The sequence below is a fragment of the Acomys russatus genome, chromosome 8 (genome assembly GCF_903995435.1).
Source record: "Acomys russatus chromosome 8, mAcoRus1.1, whole genome shotgun sequence".
NCBI classification, from domain to species: domain Eukaryota; kingdom Metazoa; phylum Chordata; class Mammalia; order Rodentia; family Muridae; genus Acomys; species Acomys russatus.
This window is the reverse complement of record NC_067144.1, coordinates 52,809,875-52,824,287: the sequence shown is the minus strand read 5'-3', so window position 1 is coordinate 52,824,287 and position 14,413 is coordinate 52,809,875. Positions and strand designations below refer to the sequence as shown.

At 37.7% G+C, this 14,413-nt stretch overlaps 1 protein-coding gene across 1 annotated transcript in view; it reads right to left on the bottom strand.

Moving 5' to 3' along the window:
- The window catches only part of Robo1 (roundabout guidance receptor 1), a 719,482-nt gene that overhangs the window by 116,147 nt on the left and 588,922 nt on the right, over window positions 1-14,413 (bottom strand). The window contains exons 5-6 of the mRNA XM_051150136.1: window positions 1,144-1,264; window positions 661-799 (exon numbers count right to left, since the gene is read on the bottom strand). Coding sequence (XP_051006093.1) covers window positions 661-799; window positions 1,144-1,264 — 260 coding nt within the window. The remainder of the gene's footprint in view (window positions 1-660; window positions 800-1,143; window positions 1,265-14,413) is intronic.

Below are 14,413 nucleotides of genomic sequence, written 5' to 3'. Positions count from 1 at the left end.
AGTTATACTACAGCTAATAAAAAGGAAGTCCAAGTTTTAATTGGCTCAGAGTTACATGGTTAATGCTGCATCCTTCTTCCTTCTCCCACCTACTCCTTTGCAAAAAATTATATTAAATTTGGCTGAGCAGAAGAGAAATATGTTTAAGGGATGCTCCGTGGACAAGCCACAGCCACTGTAGCATGACTCTGACTCTCTCCAGAATTTTATCTTGGCCCCCAGACTCAAACATCAGAGGTGTTCCTCAACTTACAATGCAAATACATCATGATAAGTGTATTGACAATTGATGATATTATAAATCCAAGTTTTATTTCATATACTTTGTTTCCCACATCTTAGCTTTGCAACATAGTATGCTACAAAGAACTGTTTTGTTTGCTTGTTGTTTTTTGTTCATTTTTTGTTTTGTTTTGTTGTTTCTATTCTGATCATGGGAACTGGGGCTCATTGCTGCAATCCAGGGTTGGGGATATAACACCACTTATCACTAGCCTTGGAAAAGAGAATAATTTGAAGTTTGTTCAACAGTTTCATGAAGTAAAAACTGAAAGTGATGCCATCAGAAGCGAGGACTAAGACACTGATGACGGATATCTACACGGCCTGACTCGAAACAGAAATTTCAAATTGATGTGCCACATTGTTAAACCATTGTACCTGGATTTGGGCAGCTCCCCATCATCTTTCCTCCATCGAACCGTAGGCACAGGGTCTCCTCGGGCCTCACATTTAAATTCTGCACTGTCATCCACAGTTACTGCCAAATTACTCGGCCTCTTCACAAATGATGGCCTCTCTGGAAGATGAATGAATCAAAAATCCGTTAGGATGCTCAGTAAGGTCAGACTTCCATTTATCTCACATAGATGCTCACTTCTATAGACCTCTTACTGTGGTTTATATTCACACTAATCTCTTGTCTTTGCCTTTAAAAATAAAATCTCAACCTGTTTGCTGATTGCTTCTCATCCCTTCTCTTTCCTCCAAATACTGGATACTGGAATTTCTTTCTGACTTATGTAGGAGGTTATTTATATACTTTGATTAAAGATGATATTTCCCCTTTGTATAAAGATACAAAATAATAATGATGAGTATGTTTTACGGGAGTTAGATGATGTTAGATAAAAATACACTTACCTAAAACGGTCAACTCTGCAACTTCACTCTCCCGTTCCCCCACCATGTTGGTGCCAACACAAACGTACTTGCCAGCGTCGCTTTTACGGGTATAAGTGATCATGAGCTTTCCTCCTCGTATCTTAAAAAGACAAAACCAAAAACATTTGACATAGCTATTATTAAAAAATCTTTAATCAGTAATGGAGTTGAGATCTTCATAAACAAAGGCCACTTCTAATAAAAAAGAAACAAAGGATAATTAAGTAAAAGAGCTGGCATATACAATTTTCTTTATTTATTAGCAGTATCCTCAAACAAAATGAACTCCAAATGCACAATATAAGAAACCTATACATAGGTATAGGTATATTTACTTATACATCTGGTAAAGTCTCACTGTTTAGTGTGTTAATTTTTATTTCAAATCAGCTAAGGCTTTTCATATTTTTAATTTGGTGCAAACCACAAAGTTTAAATGAAGAAAAATAGTTAACAAGTTTAAAAAGGGGTGAATTTTTAAGTACTATAGTAAAATAATTAATAAGCAAATATGTATTAGCTATAAGTAATAGAACTATTCATATTCCAGTATTATTAGGCATAGAAAGTATCTCTCATTAGTATGCTAGAGTTGCTTTAAAGGAAAATGTTACTTTTGTTGTCAGTTTTTGCCTCCCATGTAGTTTGTGGGGGAACTTAAGGGGCAACAAGTATACAGGTCTGCCCCCAAATCATCCAGAAAGTTACAGTGAACTGAATAAAGTTCACCTCTCCCTCTGCTCCTCCAAATCCAAGCCAGCAGTTTCATCTCCAGCTCTGTAGCAGACCATGGGCTGACACCTCCCTTCCCACCCTGCCCCCATTTCCAGCAGATAACCAGATCTTCTCCAAACTCTCAGTACATAGATTATCCAGATAAAACTAAGTAGAGAAGTGCTGGAGCTAACTGACACCATAAACTAATTGGACCTAACAGAGACTGACTGACAATCTTACCCAAACACAGCACCTTGGGGAAATTCTCCAAAACTGACCACATACTCAAATACAAAATAAATCTCAATGGATACAAAGAAATTGAAATATCACCCTGCATGCTATACAACTATCACAGATTAAACAGTAGAAGGCTTACAAACTTAAGGAAACTGAATAACTCACTATTGAATGAAAAATGGCATGAGGCAAAAATGAAAGTCTTTCTAGGTAAGAATGATAATGAATTAAAAACACAGAAAAATTTACGGGCACAATGAAGGCTGCCCTAAGAGGCAAGTTTGTGGCACTGAGTGCCTACATAAAAAAGTTGCAGAGATCTCATACTAGTAACTTAACAGCAAATCTGGAAGACCTAGTACAAAAAGAATCATACCCAAAAAAAAAAAGATGGCAGGAAATAATGAAATTTGGCTGAAATCAATAAAATAGAAAACATACTAAGAATCAATGACAGAAAGAGAGAAAAATTCTCTTTGAGGAAAAAAAAAAAAATCACTGAGGTTGACAAAGTTCTATTCAAATTAACTAAAAGGCAGAGTGAGAAAGGATATCCAAATTAACAAAATAAGAAATAAAAGGAAGGACATGAAAACAGACACACTAGTGTAAAAATCCAGAGAATAATAAGGACATACTTTAAAAGCTTGCACTCCACCAAACTGGGAAAAAAAAAAAAAAAAAAAACCTAAAAGAAACAAAAGATTTTCTAGATATATACTACATCTCAAAGTTAAGTCAAAATCAGATAAGCAATATCAACAGATCCTTACTGAAATAGAAGCAATACTAAAAAAAATCTCCTACTTCAACACAAAACAAAAGAACAAAAACAAACAAACAAACAAACAAAAACCAAAACAAAACACATGGCCAGATGGTTTTGGTGTGTTCTACCAGACTTTCAAGGGTAGTTAATGCCAATACTTCTCTGTTTACTCTGTGTCTGGGATAGGTAACCCAGACACAGAAAGACAATTGTTGAACCACAGAGGTACGGTATAGTAGTGTAAACAACTAGGGGTGTGTGTGTGTGTGTGTGTGTGTGTGTGTGTGTGTGTCTTGGGGGGTGGGGCCGACAGATAGATTTCCCTAGGAAGAGAATGAGAATAGAAATTTATGGAATGATAGGGGAGGAGACCGGAATAGGAGGATCAAATATAGAGGCCATTGCTAAGACTATATAGGTTGCTTTTCACAAACTAACTACAAGGCCATGTTACTGAAGACAACACCTACACAACTCATTGGGCATGGATAAATTAGGCCTACACAGAGCCCTCACACCTATATTATAGAGTCTTCGGTATGGTCAGGTATTCTATAAGATACCAAAGGAGAATGTAAACACCAACCTAGTCACAAACTCTTGGTGTCCTGTTTGCAAGCTATGCTAGTGCAATAGTGGCACAAAGTTCCTGGGAGTAACCAACATATATACACAAATATGCACAGTCCCACAACTTTACAAATGTAGCATCATGTAACTTATGTTTTTCAACCTGCATTTTTAACTAAATGAGGCTATGGTTTGACATCTTAATTGTTGAACAACTTGTACAAGGATATCTAGCATCAACTTGATTGCACAGCTTTAGTACAAAATGTCAAACTATACCTTTATAGACAGACATTTCAATTTTTTATGCTTCCTTTTTAGAAACAGCCTGAACCCAACCAACCAGTCAACCAACCAACCAACCAACCAACCAACCAACAAACCAACCAACCAACCAACCAACCAACAAACCATAAAGTGAAAGGAACAACAATAAGAACAAGTCAATGGTAGACCCAAACTTAGTTCATAATAGTTCACAGTGCTAACTAGTTTGTGTTCTCTCAGGTATCTTGTGCATATTTCTGTGTATACATATAGTTAGCATGTTCTTTACTATTGCCTTACTAAAAGGATAATAAGAGTAAATGTTATAATATCCTTACTTTTCAAGAAAGAAACTGAGGTCCACAAAAGTATGACCTTTCCTCCACCTGTTTCTTCTATGCCAGTCATAGTATGTTTTAATTATAGTTTTAAAATCAGGTCATCTTGACTATGAACTATGAAAAGAAACCATGTAAGGAAGCCTCCAGCTCCTCTTGAGGCCTAGAACCTGCCACAATGTCTAAGAAAGAACAATGGTTTTGTGAGATGAAAGGGACTTGCCAGTCAGCAAGTTGGAACAGTCTGATATTTTAGGCAGAGTCTGTCCCTTTGGCTTTGTGAGGGACAATGAGGACAGTAAACACACAATCTGTAGCTCATTATCATAATTAGTGTTTAATAAGATTGTATTTAATAAACTTGCATTCTTGAGATTGAGGACCAGTGGGATGTCATAAAATGATGACCCTCCTGAGAAGATATACTGTCCCTTTTATTATATGCTCACGTTGAAGCACTTGCATAAGCAAGTCTAAAAATTGAGGGAAACACATTCATTTAAACAAAAATAAGAAAAAAGCCCCCACTCCTGCGCTACTGAAATCGAAGGATCTGAGGTGTGCTCTGTGTGTCCTGCTGTTAGCTCTGTAAGTGTGGACATGTGGGGCCCTTCCTCTTAGACTCAAGAGGCTCACTTTAAATGACCTTGCATACTTAGGGAAGGAGTTCATTTTAGAAGACATAACACAAACAATATTAGATTAACGTGGCAGGAAAAAAAGAGGAAACTAACAACCGCCTTCAACATTCCTTTTGATCAGAAAGTCAATAAGTCACCGAGCTTATCTACAACAAATATAAGGCTTAGAGACTAATTTTAAAACACAGTCAAATATGTAGGGAAAACGAGAGCTAAAGGATGATGACATAAGTAATTTCCAAGCGCAGAGATTTATTCCTACAGTTTTCATCTCACGTCATATTTATTTACTTTTACAATTTTTAAATGCTTGGGAATGTTGAATCTTAAATCAACTTGATTTTGTCCACATGGGGCATCAATTAACATTATATATTACAGCCTGATGTTATTCTATTTTGAAAGATTACATACAAATGGAGAAGGAGGGGAATTTAACTAACAAGGATTATAGGGGAGCTCCTGGAAGAGTCTCAGCCATGGAATAAGTCCAACTGCGAGAGAAAGGGAGGGAACAATAGCCAAGGTGAAGCAACACTACAAGACAGAAAGCTATAAGATCTTAAGGCGTTTCTGTTGCACACCTTGGTTTTACAGTTCCAACTACAGTACGTTTGTTAATCCCGGAAGAGAGTTCACACTATAATTAATCAGGAGACCTGCTCTCTTGTCATATGTTGATGTTTCAGTATTGAATATAAATAAACTGGTCCTATTTTATAAACATGTATTCTACAGACTTAAAAAAAAAAAAGAAAAAGAAGAAGAAGTTAAAGACCGGTAATTCTCAGGCTTTCTATGTTGCTATCAATTCCTCCTGAATGATGGTTTTTCAGTAGGAACCATCACCCCATGGCCTCGCTGGGAATTGCTGCAGTATCTGGAGGCGACTTGGTTGCCAGCAATAGCAGCAAGGAGAAGCGTGAGTGGTAACGGGGAAGGACAGGCCAAAGATGGTGCCGAGATGCCTAGAACACACACACTCCACCATAAAGATGTGCTCATTTCAACATGGCAATGCTGCTGAAATTAAGAAGCTTGGTCCTAAAGTCCTAGCTGTGAACAAAGGGTAAATCTAGTTTCAAACAAGAGAAGGAAATGACACAGAATGAGGTAATATCAGAGCTATTTATTTCACTCAAAAAAAAAAAAAAATCTGAGGTTTCCCAGATGACTATAAATACCTCTTCAATATACAGACATTTATCCTAGCAACAAAACCCCATTGGTACACCTGCATCAAAAAAAATGCATCTTTTTGAGATAGGGCCTCACTATGCAGCCCTGGCCTGGAGTTCACTGCATAGACAATATTGGCCTGGAAGGAACAGAGTTGTGCCTCCCAAGTGTACCCAAGGGCACTTTGTCAACACAGCAAGAAGGTATAAAGTTCTCAAAAAAGACTACACATAGATAAACCTATAAATAAGTGTAGAGACAAAAAAAAAAAAAAAAAGTTAACAAGGGGCAAGCAGCAGAGCAGGACAATGCAAGAGACAAAAAGAATGGAGGAACAATTACAGCCATTCATTTGCAGAGGTTGATCTTGATAATACAGCAATGGCTATACCAAAATGGAGTATGCGAAATTCACAATTCTCTATGACTACACATACAGAAGATGCAGTGTCTGTCATTTTCAATAGAAAAGGAGACACATCAGCATAGTACTCTCACCTTGATCAAATCAACACACGAGCTCTCAGGAATTCACTGCAGTTATCCGGCTGCTGTTTTGTGTTGTCATATAAAAACACTGTTAGTATATACCGCCTTTCTACATGGAAAACCATGGGGCCCCTTTCAACATTTTCAAAAAAGGACGTTGGCCCTCTCCCTAAACAGAGAGGAAAAATATGTCTAACACCCACAAAACACTGCAAATGTGAAAAGAGCACTATTTAAAACAAGCTCAGAAAATGCTTCTTGGCAGGTCTCTTCCTACAGCTGGATTTGACAGGCAAATTGTAAACCTATCAAAAACTAGTTTGTATAATGAACAGACACAATGTTAAACAGTGAAGTGCAGCCCGAGAGACTTCAATTAACATAATCCTGGGGAGGGGTGCCGCAGAACTTGCTAAGCTTTCAGACAATGCACTGGCATCCAGCCTCTGTCAAAAATCCAAGGCAAGGAGGGGTCTTACTTCCCCATTACCAGGGACCTTACTGGCCCACAGCAGCACCACACTAGACATCCCTATTTCCATAAGCCCTAGACAGTACTTTGTGTATGTGTGTGGTGTGTGTGTATGGGGGAGGGGGTGTTGACTTCATGAAATCAAAGCAAAAAGAGAGAAGCCCTGTGGCCATGCTCTTTTGCAGGAAGGAGACAGAGGAGGGGAGAGAAGAAGGTGTTAAAATTGTTTAAAGCTCAACTATCTTTAAACTTTATATTTTTCTTTGGAGTGACTTCCAATTTTCAAAGGTCTTTTAGAGATATTAAGGTAAGGAAATCGTCCACGTGGTTGACACATATTATTTTCCTGCACTAGGAGTTCCCTCTAAGAGAAACTAGACGTGATTATTTTCCTCGGGGGAAGGGTTCTCTCCAGCCACACCTATCTACCTCCCTCATCTTCATGGATCTGTCTCTACTGAGTGGCAGGATAGACGATCAGACATGGAAGAGCCAACCAAAGCGAAGACAATGGTTTTAATGCCTTTATGGAAAAAAATAAACAATCACGGTATTTTTAATTCCAGCACATAGGGGGACGAAACGCTAATTATCTCTGCATACACAGGAGGAACGTGCTTTTAAGAAAAGAAGAGAGGGAGGGAGGGGGGCAGGGAGGGAAGGAGAAAATTAAGTAAGATTTTTGGTCTGTCTGTTCTATGGGGTAGACAGCTTACCCCACCCCAGTCAGTTTTTTTTAAATCAGAAATAAAGATGAACTCGACATGAACTCCTTGCTACGCCTTCATTTTCTACCCTAAAGCAAGTCAGATGATTTGCAGTGTCTGTCACACAGCTTTTTTCCCTCCTCCGACATCATCTCCTCAACATTCTCCATACACCTCTGGGTTAACATACTAAGCCAACTGGGGCTAATTAACTAGTTTGGCTACACAGAATCTTTTCTGCTTTTAATTACATTAACTTAATGTGACTTGAATTCAACAGACCAAAAAACGAAACCACTAATTATATTAAGGGCTTCAAAGTTGATTTCAAATTGGTAACCAGCAAACTGTCCTATAATTTATCCCATTTCCTTTAATAGATTTTCACATTCAAAAACTTGTGTCCTTTAGAAATACCATCTAAGGAATGGATCTGAATAATAGAATAGAGTACTGACTTAGAATGCTAACATAGAACAATCTTTTAAACACTACATATAAGACACACATAAATATCCTCATACCACTGAGAGATTGTACAGTGCTTAATTTTCACAAATTTTGAAAAGACCAAAAGCTTAGAAATAGTAAGTAGTAAAGTCTTAGTAAAGTCTTAGTTAACACAAAGAAGAAAGTTCTCTAATATACCTAGGCTTGGACCTGATTTTTCTTTGTAAAAACTTGTGTTTGTTTTTTTCCTCATGGGATTATTTTTATATTATATTAGAAAGTAGTTTGGAATGACAGTATCATTCTTAAGTGATTTCTGACTAATTCTCCCTGAGCAGGACATCCCTCTACAGGAGGCCTATCAATCCTGCCTAGATCCTTCACCCATTGGCTTGAACCAAGCTGTTGAGAATTACAGAAATACCCTGATGGCCCGCCAGTGACAATGTGATAATGGCCAGTTATTCGCAGTTCCCCAGGCACTCTGGAGCCATCCTAACAGACATTCTTTTAATAATATTTTCGATGTATCTGTTTACTTATGAGTGTATATGGCACATTGTGTATGTGGAGGCCGTGCCCTGATGCATGATTGAACCCCATGCGAAGCAGACATTGGGACCTCAGTATTGGTAGCAGGTGTTCTTACTTGCTGAGCCATCTCCTGCTTTGCAGAATGGTCTCAAGAGTCCCTAAGAGTTCTTTCAACAGAAACATGCATACATACAACAGTACACCCCACCCCCACCACACACAAACAATTCTCTAAAAGCTGGCATCAACCTAACTCCAGTAATAGTAATAATAAAATATAATTTAAAAAAATACCTTGTTTAAACATGGAATATAGAAAGGCAAGAAAGAGAATTCTTTTAATGAGTCTACAGAAGTAATTTTAACTTTTAATGTTGGGCAGTTCAGGTGAAAGCATTCTTATCCTGTAGCCCAAACTAACCCATTTTTCAAAAATAACACTTGGTGCATTGGCTCACACCTATAATCACAGTACTTCAGAGGCAGAGCCAGGAAGATTACTGGGGACTTGAAGGCAGTGAGTTGCAGGGCAGCCTAGGCAGCACATGTAGACCTTATCTAATAATTAAAAAGATAGTAAAGGCCGGGAGTGGTGGCCCACGCCTTTAATCCCAGTACTCGGGAGGCAGAGGCAGGTGGATTGTTGTGACTTCAAGGCCAGCCTGGTCTTCAGAGAGAGTTTAGGACAGCCAAGATTAGACAGAGAAACTCTATCCCACAAAAAACAAACAAACAAAAAAACAAAACAAAAAAACCAAAAATCCCACAAAAAACAATGACAAAAAATAGTAATAGTAATCCTAGTTCATTGCTTTCTAAGGTAAACAAATCAGTAATTCTATTCTACAAATGACAAAGGATTGGATAAATATTCCAAAATGTCTCACAGTAATAAAAAATTGGAAGCAACCAAAAGATAATTTAGGCAATTCTGGTCTCATAGAGTATCAAGAAAGGTTCAGTAGTTTTTTTGTGGCCATTTTTCCTATTCATGAATTGAACTGTGCAAGAAAAACAGCTTTAATCAAGATGATATCATGTGCTTAGTAATTATGATTTAATATTATATATATGTAATTCATATTTCTGTATAAACACACTGATTACTGTTTTTCTCTTTGAAGCTTAAATTTAAAAGTAATTGTTAAAAAAAGGTCAATTTTTTGATAAATTTCCATTACAAAAGAGCACTGACAACTACTGATACAATTACATCAATATTTCTCTTCAATGTAAGATAACTTTCAAAAATTAATTTACATATAGCTTACTTGTTTGTGCTAATTTAATTACTCAAAACAAGACTTTAAACAACATTTGTGCCTATGACACAATGATCTCATGAATATCTCAAATCACAGGTGCTTAGATTAAAAGCAACAATAAACTAGAACCAGGCCTGTCTCAGTCTTTCTGAATTGATTGTAAATTAACTTACTCTTTCTGGTTTCCATAAGACTATTGATTACCAATTCATGAAACAAATAAAACAAAACAATACAAAAACAACTTTCATTTCTCCCTGTGGCCATGGTTATTTCAATCTGCGACATAGGAGCCTCACACAGGAGTGAGTGGAGAAGACTGAGAAGGAGAAAGAAAAGATGAATTGTTTAAAATATTTCCCACTGAGCCATTTTGACGAAAAGACATCCTGGTTCCACGTGGCCCATAAAGGCTGGTAGGTAAAGTTGTGTTGTCCTCCTGAAGAGACAGAAAGGGGAAACAGCTGTGCCCTGAGATGAGTCAAAGGAAGATAATGCATAAATACTAATATTAACCATATTTTATTTTGCTGTAGGGTACAAAAAAAATTAAACCAGCCAGATTTCAACTTCATCACTAAGAAAAAAATCAGCTTGATAGTGAAAACCATTCTTCTTTATGTTTCCAATTCATTGGCATTGTCTATTCCATTTTTCACAGCCTATATAAAGCATATAAATTGTGCTCCTGGGAATTGCACACACATACAAAATAAACTTTCATAACAAAAGGCCAGGCAACACCATATGCCTCTGCAGAAAAATACGGAAACGAACTGGAAGCAATCACATCACCTTTCTACATAAGAAGGATAGCATCACAAAAGGGGGTGGGTGGGTAATGTGTGAGTTTTTAGATTATTCTCTTCAGAGTAGAATTAGGGGAAAGCTGGCAATTAAGATCTTTTCATCGGTGTCCTATATTTGCCTGAGCACATGATCCAATTTCATTTGTTTGCTGGTACACTTTACAACGCCGTCTGAAAACCAACATGATTTCAGGCAGGAGTTTAAACACACTTGATCATCAGGAAGAAGCAACAAGAGACCCATGCAGAAAAAGCAATTATCCCAGTGGGAGCACGTGGCTCTCCACACTGCTTGGGGGGCTGCCAGCTGAGAACACAAGCCAGGGAGAATTCCGTCTAGGACTGGGGCAGCTGCAGTTCTCTGCTACTTCCGTCTCTTACTGAACTTCACTGCTTCCTCCGAGCAATTTATAAATTGGTTAGTGGGCTGTTTTGCAGCAGCAGAAGTGCACCTATGATAATTTGATGACAGACTACATCTAGCCTAGCTAATTGCAGGCAACTGGGAGGCACCCTGCGGAGACACAGTTAAGTTAAAGAGAGAGGATGCTTTTCATTGTGAGGGATAAATTAAGACCTTTCTATATAGCGCTAGCACACCACCAGAAAACCTAGTCACGAGGCATTATTTAAACAATGAAAAGAAGAAACACAGATTTCTTAATGCCTTACCTAGTTTGCTTGCTTAAAAGGGACTGAAAGACAAAAATAATGAAAGACTTGAATTTGGCATTTTCTCTTGCAAACCCATTTTCAGTGGGGGCATTACAGTTTGGTGCCTAAAACAATCAAGGGAGAACCCTCCCCCCCTATAATTTATAATATGCCAAACTCCAGGCAATACCTATGGGCTGCTGATGAAATAGAAAGCAGATGACCCAGCATAAGCTTTTAGCTGATTCCCAAGGTGTCTGATTCCCAAGCCATTTAGATTAGAACCCCAAAGTGAATCCTGTAAAAAGCAAGCAAATATAAAGAGTGGTTTTGTCATAAAGTACCCTTTGCAAGCCATCTCCTAAAAGCAAGGGAGGTGATTGGCTTTTACGTCTATGAAAACTCTAGGCAGATTACATGGTAGTGTTCGGCTTGGATATGAAAAATTAATTTAGCCCACAGCTATTAAACTTAATGTATTATTTCCTTCACAAGTCTCATGAAACAATGTCCTGCTGTTTTAAAGGTAAAAACAAAGTCTTACAGGCAATTTTCACTCTCCCACAAAACCAGGTTTGCTTTTTTTATCACCTCATCCAGCCATCTGGCTATAATTCTGAATTTACATATAGTCATTGCTAAGACAGCCTGAAATAAAATTCTACGGAGGAAAATTATGACTGTGCGCTCGAAATAAAGATGACAAATGTTCATAGTATTTGAGAAGAGAAAAAGCTCATTTTCAAACTCTTGGCTCTTTTGAGTTACAAGGACACCAGCTGAAAATACTTTTCCAACAGCAAATCCGTTTTCTTTTTCTGCCTTCTTGTTAGGATTGTTCTCTCCAGCTTTGCCTGAGTGTGAGGATTTGCTTCACCACCAAATACTTTGCAAAGATAATGCTTTTTCTGGAGACCTGGCGTGATTTGTAACAATTACTTATATTCTGAAGACAGTGCCCCACAGTTGAGTGCTGTGGGGATTCTTGGACTTGAAAATACAATAACACTTAGATAATTCCTGATTGTTTCGTGGTTCTTCTTGCTGTAGGTAGTTCATTGGATGTAATAATATAAATATAAATATATTAGAAAAGAAAAGTAACAAAAAAGAAAAACATTTAAAAAAGAAAATTACATTTTGGATGCCACAGAAGATAATAGATTCTTCTTTTGATGTTGCTTTAGAAAAAGAAAGAAAGAAAATACACTGGCCAGACTGACTTTCCAAAAAGGTATTTTTAATTTGCAAATATAAAAGATCAACACGATTATCTAATGTAATTAACTAAGTTTCTACACAAGTATAAACACGTTTGTAAAAACCTGTGGATTGAAGTAAAGTTTGATCTGCAGCTGGTAGTGTTTTCATCTCAGAATATCAAAGAGGCACAAGAGAAACTTAAAGTAAGCAGCTTAATTAGTTAACGAGTTAATTCATCGGAAGATTGAGCCCATAAGACCAGAGGTATACATTCAAAACTCACACAGCGACTTTCTTCCTTCGCTTTTATCTGTCTCATTGATTTGGCAATGCTGCGCCACATCATTTAGAGAAGCGTGAGACTAAGACAAATCTCCCCTATATCCCTCAATGTTATATACTTTAATATGTGTCTATATATGCATCTATGTGTATATGTATGTGTATGTTGGGTGGATGTAACCCTTTGGGAACACAAAGACTGAACGAGAGTTCAGACTTTAGCACTCAGTTTGAGCATTAGCTGTGTGAGCACCTCTCGAAAACTAGTGATAAACTCACAGTACATGAAACATAAAAATAAGTGCCTCCTGTGGCCTTCTACTTCTATAGTGATCTAAGAAAGCAAAACAAAGGAGAAAGTTATTTACTTAAAAAATGTTTCAAAGATCATTTGGGTTGGCATCACAGATGTGCTTACAATCATATGTAGTTCGGTTCTAGGGCCAAGACAAAAAACACACTGAGGGGAAATGCACTGCAATGAGCATCACGGGACTGTAGGTTGCTACAATGGATCTACGGATTGCTCCTGACCTCTGCCTAATCTTCCAGGGAGCTACAATTGCTCTTGACCTATGTCTAAATTATACAGTTAGACCTTGGAGCTGGAAGTCAGAATTTTGTAAATCCTAGGCTGCTTCCAGACAAAAATGCAACCAGAAGCTTGGTGTTACCGGGTGGTTACGCCACAAGTGATGTGGGTTGTCAGTCAATGGAAAGACGAAGGAGCAAAATGCAATTAACCATCTCTCTCTTTTTTCTTTCTTGCTTTGCTTGTGTGCCATGCATGATACACATTCTCTGATGACTAGGACCCTGTCCTAACTTCAGCATTTGAAATACACAGTTTCCATGTAGAAAACAGATTATCGTCATTGCCCAGAGCAATTGCATGTATAGACTTCTCACGATGTCAGCTGTCAGTCTTCAGGCAATGCTTAACAGACTAGAACTGAAGTTCATAACAGACTCTCGTACTACACTGTGGAAGACAAATTCCAAGTCTGGTCACTTTCCCAAATAAATGCATGGAAATTCCCTGATGTTTGTCTAGGAATTTTAAATGCCTTAATAATCACAAACCATGACATTTGAAAACAAAACAAAACAAAACAACACTGTGTTATGTGCAAAAGCCTTTAATGGCTTTAGGTAGGCAAGTAAGTACATGAACCTTCCGTCATCAAGCCTGTGGCAAGTTTAATCAATGCTTTAATATTTTCATATAGCAATCGGTGTGACCCAATATTCATCAGAAATTTGATGTCTTTTACCTGAGGTATAGCCCACTGTTGCATGCACTGTCTTTAGTTTTACAACCTACCCACAGTGAAGATACTTTCTATTGTTTTTTGGACGAGGCAACTAACAATCAAGGAATATAAAAAAAATATATTCCAGATCATTCTATAAGTGCCCTGGATCGCATTCTATACACATACAAAGCAAAGCTTCTCTGGTGTGCTTTCTTTCTGACAGAGATGAAGAATTTGTATTTTCCTGGCTTCCCATGACATAAGGTACAAATGTGCAAAATCATGCAAATGTATGTTATGTACTGAGCCTGAATGACAAGATGAGCAAATAAATGTGATCCCTGGGCTTCTCCAGTGTGTTAGACTCAGGGTCCCCCTTTCAGCACATGACAGACGTAAGCCTGCCC